Source organism: Watersipora subatra, chromosome 1 (assembly GCF_963576615.1).
Source record: "Watersipora subatra chromosome 1, tzWatSuba1.1, whole genome shotgun sequence".
In the NCBI taxonomy this organism is placed as follows: Eukaryota; Metazoa; Bryozoa; class Gymnolaemata; order Cheilostomatida; family Watersiporidae; genus Watersipora; species Watersipora subatra.
This window is the reverse complement of record NC_088708.1, coordinates 12,147,039-12,167,350: the sequence shown is the minus strand read 5'-3', so window position 1 is coordinate 12,167,350 and position 20,312 is coordinate 12,147,039. Positions and strand designations below refer to the sequence as shown.

At 35.9% G+C, this 20,312-nt stretch overlaps 1 protein-coding gene across 1 annotated transcript in view; it reads left to right on the top strand.

The window, feature by feature from the left end:
- LOC137403393 (fanconi-associated nuclease 1-like) overlaps positions 1-20,312 on the top strand; it is a 46,163-nt gene that overhangs the window by 13,226 nt on the left and 12,625 nt on the right. The window contains exons 5-13 of the mRNA XM_068092749.1: positions 122-259; positions 1,086-1,284; positions 5,605-5,748; positions 6,135-6,233; positions 8,356-8,490; positions 9,213-9,441; positions 9,546-9,713; positions 14,038-14,194; positions 19,190-19,389. Coding sequence (XP_067948850.1) covers positions 122-259; positions 1,086-1,284; positions 5,605-5,748; positions 6,135-6,233; positions 8,356-8,490; positions 9,213-9,441; positions 9,546-9,713; positions 14,038-14,194; positions 19,190-19,389 — 1,469 coding nt within the window. The remainder of the gene's footprint in view (positions 1-121; positions 260-1,085; positions 1,285-5,604; positions 5,749-6,134; positions 6,234-8,355; positions 8,491-9,212; positions 9,442-9,545; positions 9,714-14,037; positions 14,195-19,189; positions 19,390-20,312) is intronic.

Here is a 20,312-nt window from a genome sequence, read left to right as displayed (position 1 = left end):
TTTCATTCTATTCAATCTGCAGAGTTCTCAATGAATTTTGAAGTAAATTTTGTTCTTACCAACAGTTTCTTGTTTGATGTGTGGACAATGTTCGGTAGTCTGCTTCTACGCATTTTCACAGCGGAGGCACAGATGTTGTATGCTCGTATGCTGTTCAGAAAGTTTGGCTGGATACCTGAAAGCAAGCTGAAGTACAAGGAGATAGAGAACAAGGAGAGTGCATTGCTGGAGCTGATGAGCAGAGATCTAATCATGTGCAGTGAGTGTGCTGACTTATTACAGTAAAACTAGAGACTAGAGTTAAACCTCTGTAGTGAGCGAGCTGACTTATTACAGTAAGACTAGAGTTAAACCTCTGTAGTGAGTTAGTTGACTTATTACAGTAAGACTAGAGTTAAACCTCTGTAGTGATTGAGCTGACTTATTACAGTAAGACTAGAGACTAGAGTTAAACCTCTGTAGTGAGTTAGTTGACTTATTACAGTAAGACTAGAGTTAAACCTCTGTAGTGAGTGTGCTGACTTATTACAGTAAGACTAGAGACTAGAGTTGAACCTCTGTAGTGAGTGAGCTGACTTATTACAGTAAGACTAGAGACTAGAGTTAAACCTCTGTAATGAGTGAGCTGACTTATTACAGTAAGACTAGAGTTAAACCTCTGTAGTGAGTGTGCTGACTTATTACAGTAAGACTAGAGTTAAACCTCTGTAGTGAGTGAGCTGACTTATTACAGTAAGACTAGAGTTAAACCTCTGTAGTGAGTGAGCTGACTTATTACAGTAAGACTAGAGACTAGAGTTAAACTTCTGTAGTGAGTGAGCTGACTTATTACAGTAAGACTAGAGTTAAACCTCTGCTGGTCATGACCTCAACATACTAGTAATCCAGCATGTGATGTAAATACTTGACTCTACACTTGAGGTAATTTTCATCATGTTTTGTCGGTGTTTCTCTAAGCATTACGGATCACAGGATAAAATATATAAGTTAAGTTAGTTTAAACTTTACCTTGTACAAGCTAGAGTAAGTTAAACTGCATGATTTCTATCAACACCTCTGACCTCTCGATTAAATTTCGTGACCAGACACTGAAGACCTGTCGTTGGAAGAACTGCTGAATATGCTGCCAGTACCAAGCTTGAAAAAGGTTTGTCAACAGATGAAGATAGATTTTAAACAGAAGAGAACGCAACTAATAAATTCCATGCTGGAACACACCAGACAGAGGACTGTCAGCAGCATTTTTAAAAATACCCTCACAGCTGAACAGGTTATGATTAGATGGTAAGTTCGGCAGTATTATTTAGTTTTTAAATTGGCTATAATTTTGTAGTCACCCGTCTACATTTTATTTTTTCAGATGACTACCCATGGAGGTAGTTGTCATCCCCTCTAAGTTCTCTTACGTGCCGGACAATCAATTTCTAAAACTAATGGAATCTTTTTACGCATTTATAACTTGCAATCGTGCCATTTTGTATCTCACGTTTTGATAATTCACTGTTAGCGACATTGGGAAGAAGGGAGATGTTATAAAAGAAAGTTGTGCTAAAAACTGTACTCTATTCTTGATACATTCTAAAGGTCAGCCTGAACTCCTCTGTTCTGATGGCGACACTACAGCTCGTACCATACATAACCTTAAGAACTTAGGCCTCTATATGAATGTTAGTGTTGATGTTAGCTCAGCTAAATTATGCTTATGTAGCTCATGTGAGAGTATTTCTGCTAGTTTCTTAATCGGCACATTCGAATAAAGGCATAAATTGTTGGATCTAACTCTAACTCTATTCGCTAGAGCCGTGCGAAGACATCTACTTATTAAAGGGCTTGTTCATTGAAATTACCTCCTCATTAGACAGGTTATAGGTTATTTGTATCTGGTGGCAAGCGAGGCTGAGATAGCGCTATACAATAGCTTGTATGTTTAACAGTTGCTGATATTTCAAAATACTTTTCAGCATTTGGCTGATTAACAAAATACACATAACTTAAAAAATTATTACGATTTGAGTCGATGTACATGTATATATCTCAATGGTAAGTTTTCTTGTAAAAGAGCTTCGTATTAAAAAGTGTGTCCAATGTCCAATCTAATACATTGGGTTTTGTTTTGTAAACTTATTGCGGAACATCTACTTTTCTATTGCCAAGCTTCCAAATAACTTTCTTAAATAATAGTAGAACTCATTGTAAATTTTGTATTTCTTATTTTCATTATGGTAAGTTTTTTACTCGTAATACATGCTATGGTGCACTAGACTACACTATAGGCTACACTTCTAATACAGCCATTGTCAAAAGAAAGATAAAGTACGTACTCTCAACCTAGCCTTCCAAAAGCTCTATATCCCTGCATTCTATACAGTCTATACCCTGGTTGGGCAACCTTTTTGGACATACATGTAAGGCCGCGTTCAAATGGTAATTTGATAAAAGGCCACCATCACTTATGTCCTATAACTTTTAACGACCAGTGCAAGCAAAAGAATGTTTATTTCCCTATATCACCGTTTCTCACAATGTTAATGCTCAGCATGAACTTTTATATATTGCTTCAGCATAATAAAATTTTAGAAATTTATGGAAATTGGAAGAAACTCAACATGGCCCAGTTATTGCGATGACTGTATTACTCACCTTTAATTGTTGAGTGCAAATAAACATGAATTAGTAAACATAGAAAGCAAAATAAGATATTGTTAGCATGATAACATCAGTTTATGTTTACACACAACTCCTTTAATGAGATTCCTAGCATTGAATGTCATTTGTGACTTGAGTGTACTGTGGCGTGCTGTCTGTAGCTGAAAGGTGAAGATTGTCGTTGATGGGCTCATCTGTAAGATTTGTTCCGTATTTATTTGTACATAATGCAGTCGAGAAAAAAGTTGTTCGCACTTGAACGTGTTTCCGAACGTGCTCATGTTTCGTGCTGCAAAGGCCTTCAGTTGTGGGTATTTCAGACAGGGAAGCATACGATGGATGAGGGTGAGATCTTGGCCAGGGTTAAAGAGTTGTGAGTAAATGAGATCATTTTTAAGATCAATCAATTCTAGTTGGAGATGAGGTGGAATGTCTTCTACAATTAGCCTCGCTGAGAACAGACAGAGCTCTCTTTTTATATTCTTGAAGTCATGAAATCTCGCTTCAAATTCTTTCTTCAAATCACACACAACAGCATACCTTTCTATCTGTGGTTTACTTGATCATCACTCACAAAGTTATGGAAAGCTTTGCACATCAATGTTGTCCTCTCTCAACTGTGATTGCCACATTTCAAGTCGACCGTGAAAATCACCAACAGCATAATACATGTGATCAGCTGATTTTCACCTTACAGTTCAGTGTTTAGCTCATTTAGGTGCAGCATCATCATATCCACAAGAATGGCAAAGTCATCCCAAAATTGAACATCATGAAATTCAGGCAGCTGTTTTCCTTGCAAGGTATAGAATTCTATTTTCTCAGTTTGCAGGTTGAAGGCTCGGAGTAACATATTTCTCTTTAATAACCACCGCACTTGCGCAAAATTTGGAACATCTTCAAATTCGCATTCGATAACATTGACAAAACTGGCAAAACTGACAATGTCTCAACCCTTTCTGTAGCACATGGATGACAACATCCTTGATAACACACACAACTTGATCCTGTTTCATTGCCTTCTTAGTCAGGTTTTGCTGATGTAGAATACAATGGAATTGTAAGCGGAGTAGATTAATCCCATCTTTCTTGAGCTCCTCCATTAGCAAACTGCCGAGAGCATTGACACGGCCAATCATAGCAGGGGTTTCATCTGTTGCTATGGAACATAATTTGCCGAGATCAAGATTTTTCTGCTCTACCGCTTTTGGTATTTTAGCCGACCAACATATCTTTTTCTGTTGTACGACCATGCAAACATATCTTTTGTAATAGTGAGCTCTTTGTCTACTCCACGAATAAACACAGCTAATTCGGCTGTATCTGTTGCATGTGTCGTTTCATCGAGTGCAATGGAATATGCTGGAAAACCTTGCAATTTATCTTGTAGCTGTCGCTGCACATCCCGACTAAAAAAAACTTCAGTTCGACGAGGTACTGTTCGACGGGTAAGGGGTATACCCTTAAAAGTTTTCTTGGTTTTTTTCGTCATAGCATATAACATCAGCTGCATCTTCTAGACACTTTTTGATTAACCCCATCTATAAATGGCTTTCTGCACCTGCTGATTCAGTAAATTATCTTCATGCTTGCTAAAGGGCCTCTGGGCTGCTCTCAGTAGGAGTCCTCAGCATGCTTTGCTGTGTTCTTCTGTTGCTCAGCAGTGTCACAATTCTTACCTTTTTAGCATCATTAAACATCTGTCCATATACTGTTCCGTGCTTAGCGTTGAAATTTGCATTGCTTTTTTTCATGGTCTTTATGATGTCCAAACATTCTAAACATGACATGCTATTCCTGTTTGGCAGTTCTACCATAAAAAATTCATCAGTCCACTTTTTGTTGAATTTATGATTCTCTTCACCTACCGAACACTTTGATTTCTTTGCTGCACTTGCCATTGCTGCACCTGCAAACTCACTGCCACACAGTTGCTGAATATTTTGTTGTGGAAAGGAATTGTTGGAAGGCATTACTCATGCAATAAGTTGGATTTCATTGTTTTTGCAGGACAAGCACAGTAATAACTTATTAGTACTGCATTATTTCATCAATAAGGGAAGCAACTTCTTTATGATTCCAGATGGACAATCGATTTTTGCAGTAAATATCTAAATACTGCAAATATTTACATGTTTGCAGTATTTAGATTAAAAGTACATTTAATATCTTTCTCTTTAGCCTGCAGCAAAAAGGCCGCAATGGCTTGAAGACCGCATGTTGCCCATGCCTCGTTTATACAGTCTATGCTGTCTATGCAGTTTATGCTGTTTATACAGTCTATGCTGTCTATGCAGTCTATGCTGTTTATTCTGTCTATGCAGTCTATGCTGTCTCTGCTGTCTCTGCAGTTTGTAAAGTGAATGGTAGAGATGAGAGTTTTCAAACACCAACTAGTTGTCACCAAGATATCTAGCTAAAGCTGCATAAGTGTGACTGAGTACACAAACCATTGCACAAAAATAAAATAAATCAAGTTGATTGTGTCATCCTAAAAGGCGTATGTAATGCGTAGAACGGAAAAAGAACATACGAATGGGACGGCATAGTAATGCCAGCAATTCGACTTTGTTTAAACGACTAGTATAAACTACTGTCGGCGCATTCATGTGGTGACTAACTAAAATATTTTAAATGATGTATTATTAGCTATTATTACTTTTATTATTAGCTGGTAATATTTCTCATTATTCTCTGTGATCTTACCAACATAAGGTCTATTACTTAGAGTTTGCTTCACGTATAGGTCTGTAACTAACATAAGGTATATTACTTAGAGTTTGCTTCACATGTAGGTCTGTAACTAACATAAGGTCTATTACTTAGAGTTGCCCTCACGTGTAGGTCTGTAACCAACATTAGGTCTATTACTTAGAGTTGCCCTCACGTGTAGGTCTGTAACCAACATAAGGTCTATTACTTAGAGTTGCCCTCATGTGTAGGTCTGTAAACTTGCAGGGTGAAGAAAGAACTGCGACCTTGCTACAAGCTGGTTAATGAATATCGCAGTGTATTCTTGAGGCTACTCATGTTGTACGCGCTTGTCTTTGACATGCCAAACGCCTCTCGTATGTCCGGTTCATCTACACATTCCCAGCTCGTGTGAGTTTCCTATAGCCTTGAGGAAAATATGCATTATGAATAGATTGTGTGATTTGTCATGCATGTCATTTTCATGTAGTCTATGGCTTTACTTTGGCCTTTGCTAGTAGTCAAGATTGTCTGAATGGGCAGATTTTTTTATTATTCCAGCACTTGCATACGTGATAAAATGCGCCCATGTGTCAGTTTGTAGTCCCTCGTATGAAGTCAGTGTTTCGATGGTACTTGCAGATGCTCTATTTTGACCATTGCTTTTTCAGTACAGAGACGAGCATTCCAGGGTGAAGAAATGTGCGATTTTCTTCATTGAACTTCGCTACCTCTGGTAGAACCAATTAAGCAAAAGATTGTAGTTCTGTTCTATTTAAAATCTCTCACTCTTACAGATACATGATGTTGGAGCAAGCTGTTGGGCAGACCAAATTTCCGCAAGTAGTGACGAATAGAATGTCTAAGATATTTATGAAAAGGGAGCATGTATTACGGTAATCTATATATATAGATCTGAATGTTTGCTTGTCTGCCGTTTGTCCAATTATAGCTATAACACTCTAGGAACGAAAAACCTGCTTCACCGTGAAATTGACTCGGAACCATGAGTTCTGCAGACAGGCGAGCTTCCCACTACGCCAAGCAGCTACATTGCTACGCAACAGAATAATTGTGGTCATACTCATTACATCGGTTAGAATCAGCACTCTTGAAGTGCTTGCTAAAATACTATTGGTTACTACTAGCACGCCTGAACATGATAGAATATGATTGAGTTAGAGATTGCATGCCACAATCATTGAATACGAACAAAACTTCGCCTCTTTTCTTTATTTACAGTTTTTGCATTATTTCTTCATTTTATTTGAAACTAGTTTTTATAACAATCTTTAATCAAAATCATTTGAAACCTTGTTGTTTGTATTAATATTGCCATATTTTAATTTAATATGGATACAGTACATTAACATGCACAATTTCCTTTCCTCAACAGATGAATATTAAGTTCATCACCCTCGCTCATCATGAAAGCTCATTACAGTATTTGTGTTGTGTATTATTTTACACATTTTTGCTTTTGAATTCCGCGAATTTGTGATTTAATCACATTTTAGAACAAACATCTTTACTGTAATAATGTATAAGATTATAATTATGAGTTATTTCTCACTCCCCTATATTTGTTAGATAATTGTTACAATTATAAAGTTCTTTTCTTGTTAGTATTATTATTATTTTAGAGTTGGGTTTTTGGTAAACATAATTTGACTATAGTGATTTAAGTTTATTAAACATTGTTAATTTTTCTAAAATACATTGTTTGTTGAATCTGTTAAATTTAAAAGTTTGAATGTTAGATTTTGTATATTAAATAAAAATGAATTTTTCGTGCGAAAGCTTTTTGTATTACCCGTTCAATGTCGGGTATTCACCTAGTATTATCTATATTTTTCTTGAGTTTCTCTGCATGAAGGCCTTGTATTTCTTGCTCCTTTCTTTATATCGAAAAAATGGAAGCATGATTTTTGATCACCTGGTTCATGTTTTGTTTACCATGTTATATAATAACAACAGACATACCCTGAAACCTGTATTTAAACTCCACCTCTATTTGAGTGCCACTATGGGAGAAGGGTTGAGAAATAGAGCGCCACCCTTTAATTGAATGTCACTTCTATTTGAACGCCACTTCTATTTGACCGCCGCTATAAATAATCCGTTCCAGGAACGTTTATGTTTTAGAGATTTTACGTCATAAGAACTATAAAATACATGTAAATTTCCTAATCCGTTCCAAAATCTTTCCAAACTCACCCCTTTGGCCATACAAAAAGTAAAAACTAGACTTAACTTTTTAATTTGTTGGTTGTATAGCAACTGTAATATTATTAGTTTGCATTGACCGCTTGTCTCCTTTTTCTGATCAATTTCCCTGGTTTTTCAAACAATGATTGAGGTAATTTTTTAATAAGTTGATGGGGAACGCACATATTTGGCGTCCATTTACAACGATTTGTTCATTTTTTCTGGATAGCAAAGTCTATTCTAGAAATTAAAACTAATAACAAGTATTTTATACATCTATAATAAAGTAAAACAAAAATATCTTTCACTATAAAAAGAGTGGTGTTTACCTGTTCGTCATCTATCTGTATTCAGGAGTCAAGGTTAGGATAAAAGATAACTTTCGGCGATACTCCCCAACTTGTGACATTCATATTGGTAGTCTAACGCTATAACACCTGCACCGACCGATCACTTTTAAGTATTTATTAACAGTTGTGCAGCTACCTGTTCTCTGTTTCGTCGACACATCTGGCAAGCTATCACGATGAACTAGAATGTCATGGAAGTTGTACATACATATAATAGATATATTGCTATACGTACATCGTTGTTTCTCTCGCAAGAAATGCGAGATATGTTACTTTTCAAACCGAATTTGAGAAGTTGCCCCTACTTGACACTTTATATTATATAGAACTTTTTGAAGCAAAAACTTCACATAAATTCTTTACGTTATCTGTGAGTTTACGTTATAAGGGCGTCTACCGTAGTTGATTTTATGATAAGCTGAGCTGTAGAGACCTGCTATTGGCTGTTAGTTGGTTACAGGCGGCAACGTGCCCAAGAGTTGGAGGAGATGCTGGATGGCTTCTTACAAAAGAAAGACTTCTCATCCGCCCTTCCAAGTATTATAGAGTGCCAAGAGTGCTTTAACTCATGGATATCAGATACAGAGCTGTTTGAGTAAGTTCAGCTTGCACCTGTTTCTACCCTTCACCAGCTGAGGCAGTTGTTATACTCTTTACAATATCCTTTAAAGTGTCATCTAGGATACCAAATTTCATATAATATAAGAGTGTGCTTACAGCGAGCGAGCTCATGATTTTTCTTTTAGCCAGGCGGTAGATTTGATTGGCTGTTTTTGCTGATTTGAACGACAGTGCTTCTCACATCGCTTGATATTTAGAAAAAAGAAGTTATTTTTGGGCGAGTATTGAGCAAGGCGACTCGTACAAATAACACAAGACTGCTTAGTGATTATGTTATTAATGGATAACAAGACAATCAAAATTCTACCATCTGCATTTCAAATTCCCCTTCCTTAGGTTTCATATCGTTTATGTCCTCATCTATAAATAGGGTATAAGCAAAGTTGATGATACAAAGGAAACTCCGATGAACAAATTATTTTTAAATACAAGTTGCATCATTCAAGTCAATAATAGTTTTGTTTGTTACCGTCTGATCGATTATCAAACCTTAATTAACTGTGAATGTTTGGAGAGACACAAAGATAAAAATCTTTTCAATTTTGGATCAATATTAAAAAATAACAATAAATAGAGTTATACCTATTGATAGAGTTATGTATTGTGGCTGTGTTAGCCGGGTAGTCAGAAATGGGAGTTGTGTTTCAATGTTTTTATAGTTCAGCTGCAGCCACAAGCATGTAATATTGTTTGCAGGTTTGACAAGCATCTGCCAATCTATTTGAGGCGTTATACCTGCACTGGACAGATATTGAGCTGCATGTCCATCTCCGCTGACATTCTGCAAAAGTTGAAGAAGTGGGATAAGGCTGCTAATATCTATGACTTAATGTTATCACAGAAAGTGTACAGGCTGAATTCTAGAGGCTACTGGTATGAGAGGCTGTCCTTAATATGTCACAGTCACATGAAGAACTATGAGAGGGTGAGTAGACAGAGTATCCTAATTAATGTCTATAAAGGTTTGATTACTTGCTGGTTGCTGTCATGTCTAGTTGTTTCTATTCTATTCGTTAATATCTCTTACAGGCAGCGAAGGCTATCGTCGAAGCTCTTGCTGACAGTTACGTTCGAGGGGGCCACAGACTGTCCATCTATTTGAGAGGAAAGAAGCTGCAATCTAGTGATCGTTTTAAGAATAAAATTGGTTGCCCTCTGGATGGTATCCGTCATGATGAGCTTGTAGATATACCACAGGTAATTTGTCCCCTCTGCACGCATTCTCTATTTATAGATATTACTACTTAATGCCTGGCATTGTACGGTTAATAAAAACAGCTTATAAACAGGTAATCAAGTTGCTGTTTTGCTAAGTTTCTCATGATCTTTCACACAATCATGATCTTCATCTTCGCAAACGCTATTTTAACCGATGTAACAAGTATGACCACAATTATGGATTAGTATGGGCAGTTGGACACGCAATCTAATCGATAGTATGTCTGTCTGCAGAACTGGAGGTTACAAGTTCGATTTCAGTGCAAAGTGGATTTTTTGTTCATGAAACTTTATCGCTATAACTGGACATATGGATGACACTGAGATTTACATATAGACTAGGTGAATGTACGGCATTGCATGAGTAATAAAAAAGTTTTTGCACAAAGGATTTTTCTTTAACCAACATATACATTCACCGCTGTAACTTTTAAATTAAGATGTTTGTTTATTTCTGTGTACTCTGTTTAAACCAGTCTGCAGCAAATTTTTAATTTCTAAAACTTTAGCGCTGTAAGCAGACAGACAGATTACAGGCAAACATTGAGATTTATATATATATATACCCTAGGACACTTATGTATTCGCGGCATCTAACTTTCGCATTTTTGCGGTGTCATCCTCTCGCGAAAAATTCATGAGCGAAACTAAACTATCATAACGAACGAGCGAAAACGCCGAAATTAAATAGCTTTGTTCATTGATATCCATAATAAAATCTTCATATCATAAATGCAAGCAATTTTCGTCTGTGGTTGGGCTCAATGGGAAATTTCTGGTAAACTCATTATAGCTAATACACCGTCTGAGCAGCATGGCAAAGCAAATTAAGATGATATCAGTTTAGTCACCGAATTTGTAACTGATGAAGACGAAAGTCTGGTAGGTGAAGTCATAAAATTGAAGAATAATTATTGTAGTGAAGAATTTTATTACCAACCAAAAAAAATATCAACCCTCACCAGGTCCAACCACATTATACAGTTTTGGTTGACACATTAAAGACAGTGCTGCTACTTTAATTATCTGTATAATCACGAAAATCTAAATATTCATTGGCTATAATGTCATCAACAACTAATTACCTGTTTTATGACTCGCGCGCGGTAGTTAATGAACTCACAGAAAAATGTTCGTTTGTAGATTAGAAATTCTCAAACAAAAGTTTGAAATTGTGTCGTTGTTTTAGGCTGATTTTATAGAGAAATCTTTGGACAACACAGTCAATTTCATAAAACTCTTAAGGACCGTGGGTTATGTGATCAACAAATAATAAAATCAGATTACCACGCAATTGCTAAGAAAGTCCAAAAATGCGTTTATGGCAGTGGCCCCTAGAAAACGCATAAATGCGTTTATGGCTGCAAAAGGGTTATACAGTTGTGAAGTTGGTTGTTACCTATATATTTTCTTCTTCTTGGGATTCGAGTGTGAAAGTCACGGCGGGAGGGACCTAGACGTCATTGATAGTCCAAGAAACAAATGGCAGCAAGTGATCAAATTGAATTATCGATCTCACCCACACATTTCAACTTGCGGTTTACAAATACGAACTAGTCCCAAATTGAATTTTTTCCTTATTAGCAAACTGGACCTCAGGAATGTAATCTGTTTTTTTTCCACTGTATTTATTTTCACATCACTATATTTTCGCACTCATCAGAGCCGCGAAATTAAGTTGCAGCGAAATTTTACTCTGTGTGCCACACGAAACTAAATACTAGCGAAATAAAAGTGTCCTAGGGTATAGATGTACAATCAATAATGGTATGTGGTAAATAAGAGTAATGTATAATTTATAAAGGTAAGATATAATAAATGATGTAATACATAATAATATATAAGCGATAATAGTACATAATAAAAAACAAATGTGTATAATCATTATATGTAAGATATATATATTATTTGAAATAATACTATCATGAATAACTTTTTGTATCGAGATCGTTACCATATAATAATGATTGACTCTCGCAATCACTCTCTCTAATCACCTTCTTGTCTAACTTCCTGACTGCCAATCTCACTCATGCTGCAACTGTAAAGTAAATTTTCTTGTGATTGGCCACATTCATGGAAAGAACAGCTCTGAACAACTCTAAAGAGATATGTTCAATCAACATATTGGAGTTGCCTTTTCTTGGCGATTTCTTGAACCCATTTCAAAACCTATTACAAACAAGTCATCAGTCTGATTTTCTGTTGGCCTTTTATTTGCAGTTTTTTAAACTAGTCACAATAAGTTCTCACTTTCATACTATTTTTCCTAAGTATCTAGTAGTAAATATGGCTGCCTTTGTTAAAACTGGGGTTAAAACTCAACTCAGCATTTCAGGGTTCCCCCGCTGAGCGCCTTCCAAAGAAAAGAAAATTCGTGTTGTTCTAAACTTTCAAATAAAATATTATAACACTTTTCATGACTGCTGTTTTGTTGAGGGCTAATTTGCTAATTCTGACTAATTTTGGTGTTGATGCTTAAAAGAACCCTTACTTTTAATCTTTGATTATTTTGACTGTCACAAGAGTTTATGGTCACTTGAAGTGACCTTTGACCTTTTCTTGAACCAAACATTAACGTCTATATGTGTTTTTCTGTATTGAGTATCAAGATTAATTGGCATCCTTCAAACTCAAAAAAATCACACATAGATGTAACATCTGAATGTTCACATATTTGAGTAATTTATAATTAATTTTTTGTTGTCTAATTTTGAAGCTTATAACCAGACGAAAATTGAAAAATTATATTTAAAGTTTTCTATATTGATATAGTGAATTTATATTGATAGTTTTCACTAGCGTACATGCACGCGCGCACGCACACACACACTATGAATGTAGTATGCGAACAAAGTATTGATGGTTTTCACTAATAGTCGCAATGTCCTTCAGTGTCTCCAACATCTTCACAAGATGAGACTGACTGAACACAGAGAAGCCGTTGATACAAAATGAAAGCGCTCTTCACTTTTGCAATGATAGCACAAATGTTTCCTGTGTTGTTAATGTGATAGACAAGGTAGTGAGGCTAGAGATGTCTGCATTATAATGTGGAACGCTCTGCTGGTAATCTTAGATGCGTATCTCGATCTTCACCTATACTTAAACATCAGAATTCTTTCATTCATGATTGTGGTTAAAATATTGGATTTCATGTCTTATAGTCAATACGGCTGTCTTACTCTAACTATTTTTGATTACCTAATATATATGTGTGCACTCAAGAAATACTTCAAAAGTTATTCATATTAGTGCCATGGCAGTCTAATGGCAGTCTAATGGCAGTCTAATGGCAGTCTAATGGCAGTCTAATGGCAGTCTAATGGCAGTCTAATGGCAGTCTGAGAGATCGTCAAGCGTAATAAGTATATGTACAATTATTCTGGAATGCCAGTGAGTAGTCGATAAGGGTAAAGTATCGGTCTAGCTTGCTGAAATCATGAGTTCAAACCCCGTATGATGCAATCTTTTTTCCTACAACCTTTTTATAGTAATATATGTGGCTCATCTTATAGTAAAGGCTGGTATGCCGGCAGTCCCGTGCACCGTGAGCAGTCAGCACACAACAAAACGCATGAAATTTGTGTTCAAGTAGAGTAAAAGGTTGTATAGCAAGTCTGTACTTGTATTTGTTTATATATGTAACTATCCTAGAAGTTGACAAATCTCACCTTGTTTGAACAAAACTTCAGCACCGGATGACAACTTGAACAAATAGAAAATATACAAAAATTACTTCTTAACACTGCTGTTGGTAACACGAAATGAGTATTTTTTCTCACTATAATTAATGAAATTTTAGCAAGCATTTGCTAGAGGTAAATCGTAGTTGTCTTTCCACTTTTCTGTTTAATCCTTCACCCAGCATCAATTTTATGTTGCCTTGTCAACCATAGTTTAGTTTTAGTTTTACTTAATCGACATGATATAATAGTTAGTTTTTTTGTTGATGTGCTCCTGTGGCGTGTTCATTATTCACTTATAGCGCATGTATTTAAAATCAACTTACAAACTGATAAAAAGTGTTTGTGTTTGTTGTAACATTTGCTTTGACTAGACAATCTAACACACAGACAGCGATTTGCAACTAAAAACCTTGATGTTGATGTTTATTGCTTACCAGTGATGTATGACCATGATGAGATTGTGAGATTGTATTGAAAAGAACTTATGGAATAGTAATTATGCTCACCTTTTGGAAATTATCTTCTCTGAATCTGTAAGAAGGCAACTCTGCATGCCATAGGTAGATTGTTCTAGTTCTGGTGTATTCTAGTGTTCTAGTGTATATACTCGACAGACAGAAATAAGTGCTGATGGAATTACGGGACAAATCCCTGACACCGACCGGGTGAATGTGTTTCTAAACACCGACACACGAGGCCAGGTGACTGGAGGATCCAAAGTGGAAGATGTGGCTAAGAAACATTATATGGCCGAGGAGAATCTTGATAGAGGTTGGCTTACATCTATTTCTTCACTATTTTTTAACCTGCATTTCGCTGGGATCTTAGTAGAGGGGTCCTGAATCTAGTTCTTTTCGACTTTCCGGTAACTATCATGAAAGCATCTTAACACAATACATAAACACGGAGCCAAATGCGTGTGCCGCTTTACGTTGGAGAATTCTTACATAATAAGAGCGTTGGTGCAGCTAAATGCCTTCAAGCCGTTAAAACGCTTGAATACCCGTAGTCCACTTTTAACAGCAACTGTTAAAAGTGTTACTGTTACTGCAGGTAGCAGTAACAGTAACTGGAACAACTGCTCTAATATTTGTTTAATGCAAATCCCTTGTAATTACGACAGTGCAGTGGCTTTAACTGTAAGTAATCTCATATATTAATAACACAATAAAGGTAATTTTAATACGTACCGTACTGTATAAAAGAGAGAAAACACTAAGTTATAAATAATATTGTACTGGCAGCTAAAGTATTTTTGCTCCTGAAAATCTAATGTGCCCTACCAGTAGGTTTCGAAAACCTTAAATTATCAGCAAAAATAATCAATAATCCATCCATTCAATAAATACTTACAACTAAATGCATGTGCTATGTTCTACGTAATTAAAGGAGAAATAATGGAAGGTAAAAATGGTAGTGCACAACCATACGTATGTATATACCATACACTACCATACGTACATACGTATGTATATACCATACACTACCATACGTATGTATATACCATACACTACCATACGTACATTCGTATGTATATACCATACACTACCATACCTACCATACGTATGTATATACCGTACACTACCAAATGTACATACGTATGTATATACCATACACTACCATACCTACCATACATATGTATATACCGTACACTACCATATGTACATACGTATGTATATACCATACACTACCATACGTACATACGTATGTATATACCATACACTACCATACCTACCATACATATGTATATACCATACACTACCATACGTACATACGTATGTATATACCATACACTACCATACCTACCATACATATGTATATACCATACACTACCATACGTACATACGTATGTATATACCATACACTACCATACCTACCATACATATGTATATACCGTACACTACCATATGTACATACGTATGTATATACCATACACTACCATACTCTACCGAATGGATTGTCGAATGATGATGAATTGGCCCATTCACTTCTAATATTCTAGTCTAGCCTTGATTTTTAAACTGTTGAAATTAATGTCTGAAATATTAAATAAGGCTTTATTATACTACCAAAACAGCAAAAAGACTTTAAAGTATAAAAAAAGGAAAAGAAAGTAGAAGGTAAAATTTTGCCGAATGTTGAGGAAATGGCCTAACTTAGGTTTTTACAATAATGAGATTTATTTAACGACCTCATTAAACGAGGACTACTGTGGAACCTCCAATTGAATGTCGTGGTGCTCTATTTTTCAACCCTTCCCTATAGTGGCGGTCAAGCAGAGGTGGCATTCAAATAGAGGCTGGCGTTGTACTTTTCAAATAGCTCGTCAGAATTTTGGGACGATAAATTTAACCGAAGTTCGCCTATATTTTGCAGCTCCATTGGGCGGAGCGACATTAACTTTTTCAAATGCATGAAATCTGCTAAGTTACCTCCAACTTGTCGGAGATATCTAAACAAATATGCAATAGTAAACATATTGGAAAGCCGAGAAATATCTCTACCAGTTGACATCTACATGTATTGCTTGCAATAAACCTGCGATGATATTATAGCATGGGCCCCGCATTGCAATTTGTTGAGGCTTTCAATTCTTGATTTCATTCTAAATTTAAAGGGATATTTTTATTTTATATCTATATTTAACGATGTTGCATAAAAACTCGTTGTACTCTTTCATATTTTTGCTACAGTTTGCAGCCAAAACTAGCTTTTTATGTGCAATAGAAAAGGAGTTATGAGGTCGATCCATTGTAAGCCGAGTTGAGATAATCACAAGGATGCTATCAAACAGTATTTTATAAATCTGCAAATGTATAAGTTGTAGAACAATGATCTATCAATTGCTACGAATATATATTAAAAAACATGTGATATAAACAAACCATACTTATAATACATGCATAAACAAAAATTAACATTTTTGAAACAAAAATATTTGCATCGTTTGCTTGGACGATGTCATCTTCTGGCTGTTCAATACCTTCCACAATGTTTTCTGACTTCAACTCTTTTTCTGCACTGCTTAATTAGTTGATATTAGCATCCAAACAATTTTTTTAGCTGAACAAAACTTTTATGCGTTGCATTTCGCACAAATAATGATAAATTGTTAGCGGCATGGGCGCTAAGCACAACATTTAGCCCAAAACTAGTCATTCATATACCATCGTAGTTGTAAATTGTTTTTCACATTCGTTGAAGTATGAAGACTGCGTTAAACAAGGAACTACTATTAGCTTGATACGGTTATTAATTATTTCTATGATGTCGCTTTCAAGGTTTTAACAAAAAAACTGTACATCTTTGAAGTTGAAAAATGAACTTCGATACAAACAGAAACAACGAAAGAATTAATTGTTATTGATGTAATCAAGTCATTATTAGTACAATTTTGTGGACACTTTTCTACTGATCACTTGCTATTATGGGCTTGTAAAGATCAAAGAATGTCAAAGTGGTGGTCAAATGGAGGTGGCATTTAATTGAAGGATGGTGTTCAATTAGAGGTTTTGAGGTACCAGTAATTAAATTGTTTAGAGTTTCATCCTGTATGCATTATGAAAGTTGGTCACTCGCAGATACTAGAAAAAATACCTTTTGAAATTGTGCTGAATCTGATCTGTTAACAAAAACCACTATAAATATAATTATTTTCTCTGTCAAGGAAAACAGCAATGCTATTTCTGCCCAATGGTGCGAATGATTCGAAGTGTAGTTCCCCAATCTCTTGGTCATCTATTGAACATTCCTGTTCTCAAAGTGAAAACGCAGTTCAATATGTTCTAGCTAATTAAAACTAACAACAATAAAAATTGTGTGCTAATTTTTGTCTACCACATTACACAACTACACCATTAGGTTTGATCATATCAGTGAACATGGAATAACAGCATATGCATGTAATAATATCTGAGCTGAATTATCACTAATGTTTGGCATAACAGATATCAAACTTTTTAATCTTGTTGTAGGCCGAAATTTGAAATCGTTGATCAACAAACAAATCGTTGATGGAATTTAAGTTTTTCAATGCAGTGTAGTTACGTAATTTTTATGGTCTTTTTGGTTTCAATTGAAATATTTGCACTGAAAGGCACTGGAGTGTTTGACAGATTGTTCACTTAGCTATGTTTCCTCACAGAACAAAGGTAAACATTAAACACAAATAAATTAAGCTTTATCATGGGAAACAAAATTGGCAATGTTTTGAACTATACCTCCTTGTGATATAGCTCATTTGTTATGGTAATATGGAGGCAGATTGTGTCCGGTCCGAGGTGGCTTCTACCTGCTATCTGTTGTCAACGCATGCTCTGGGCGTCAGTTGGTTACGCCTAATTTATTCCCTTGGCCTCACTTCAGTATGAGTAATCCATACTGACATTTGTTATTCCGCTATTCGAATTCTAATTTACTTCATCTATGAAAGACTGCTCGAATCCTATTGGCCGCTAAAAATAGATTTTACTACATTACGCAGCGCGGAATTACAATACAAAAGATTTCTGAAATGTTGCACATATTTTCTTTTAAAGATTTCCATAAACAATAGCATGAATAGGAGATTTGGAAGTAGTTTCACAGATGGTGCAATAACTGTTGAGCGTATTGTTGCTTAAAGGTTGACTTACAGTTATTTGGTATCAAAAGGTTCACCATGTCTTACTCTGCTGTGTTGTAGGTGCAAAATATGTGGAAATGTGATTACAGGCTTCTAAAAACTCAAAAATGAACAGTTAATCACAGCCATCACAAAAACACCGTAGGTTGGAATCCCTCTCAAATGTGATGTAGTCGAACACGATGTGCTTCTGTTTACACTTTCATGCAATCTCATTCGTCGAGATATTTTCACAAATATACTTCACGCATTTAATAAAACCATGTCTATTGTTCTTATGTTATCTTATTCTATTTCATTATCACTGTAATGCTGTCACTTTGAGCACTGATATCTCAAAAACTAGCCTAAAAATTAGTTTAATTTTTTAACCATAGCTCAAGGGGGTGCATATCATCCTCTGATAACCATGAGGAGCCTGTTGGTCACCTGTGGTTGTCGAAAAATGCTGCAGAAATTGTTCGCGCCATTTGGGCAGAAATATGGGTCACATGATCAGATTACGACTATATGATTAGACTAAGCTGAAACGAAACTGAATTAGCGAGCATCTATATTTGGTAAGGGCTTTCAGGTAAAACCCGAAGTGTTTGTCATAAAGTAGTGTTATGAGACGTTTTATATTCAGCATTTTATTGGCCTTCCATTTGGCGTGATAACATCACGTGTCAAAACAAAATGAAGGGATTCCAAACTACGGCAGTTTTTTTAACTGTTTGTTTTCGAGCTTTTGCGAGCTTGTAATCACATTTCCACATATTTGAACCTACAACACAGCAAAGTAAAACATGGGGAATTTTTTGATACCAAATAACTGTAATGTAAATTTTGCTGCAAGTCAACCTTTAAAGAAAGTTTATACAAACTTTCCTGACAACAATCTCGGAGTTTTGTCGCATATTCAGCAATGTTTTCCTGTTAAGATTTGATGCAATCATTGAATTTCAGAAAGCTGTAGACCTAAAGCCACAACTACACACAACCATTAAACCTTTTGGCTCATGCATTGCATAGACACCTGCTTATGTTTGACATAGCTTAGTCACTTGCCCATGGGTTGCGCTGCATGCAATGGTGAATGCTCAATTCTTCAGACAGTTTTTCAAGTTCTGGAAATCTTCCCATTTCTTTATGGCTCGCAGGTGAGCATCGGGAGAGCTCGGTTTATACCACCATGTTTGGGCTGCTCTTCTGGGACATCATCTTCCAGCCAGGTATTAGTGACACATTCTTCAATAATTACCAGTGCAAACCTTTGGACTTCCAGAGTGATGAGTTTTATCCAAGACGAAGGAAAAGTATCGAGGAACGCCTGAGGGAAGTGAGACAAGCTTCTAGGAAGGTACTAATTCGCTAAAGTTGTGTTTCTTAACGGTCATTGTCTGGATCTATCTAGGTTTGCTACTGGGGCTTGGTGATCATGCTTTCCGAGCTAATGTGAATAGGAAGGTTTCAAAGGCATCACATTTTGCTAGGGCACTTGGCATGTTCATTCTGTAACACCCTTCAAAATAACTGCATTGATTGAAATGTAAATTTCCAAGTCAATGTTATGCCTTAGACACAGATGCTCATGCGCCTATTGAATATGCAAGACAAGAGACAGGAGCAGGAGACGCTTTGCTGAAGAGGGTAAAAGCTTCTCTTAGTTTTGTTGATAGTGTAATTTAGTGCGGACCGGGTATCTGCTTTGTTAGTTACCTATCCCTGAATATTAGTACACTTGCTATACACTCACAACGATATTTAATAAAAAAATTTGCTATTATTAAAAAAGTTTTTTAAAAGCTTTTAAATAGAGCAAAGGCAGCAGATATATGCTAATATTTTGCGCTGTTCAAATGGCTGCTAGTGGCCAACACTATTATATCTGGTGTTGAGGTCATCATAAACATAAACCTGTCATCTGAGCTTCCTGGAAAGCAATGTTGTGGTGACTGCATACTATTCAAACATCGAAAAGTTCTATCAGATAATATTAAATCTATAGATATGTTTGATTGCATAATGGGCAAACCTAGCATTACTGCAAAAGCATTAACTAGCAATGGAACTCATTGTGTCACTATACGCTATGCGAAAACTTTAATTTCGTATGCCTAGAATATGCAGTTTACCATTGAAACTGTGTGTATGCTGACTAGCATTTCCTGTTCCATAGTAATGTTGCTGCCACCAAAATTTCTATAATACATCTGAGCTCAGTGGAGTGATTTGTGTCAGCTATTGACTACTTGCAGATTGTAACACGTTCTAGTGATTAAA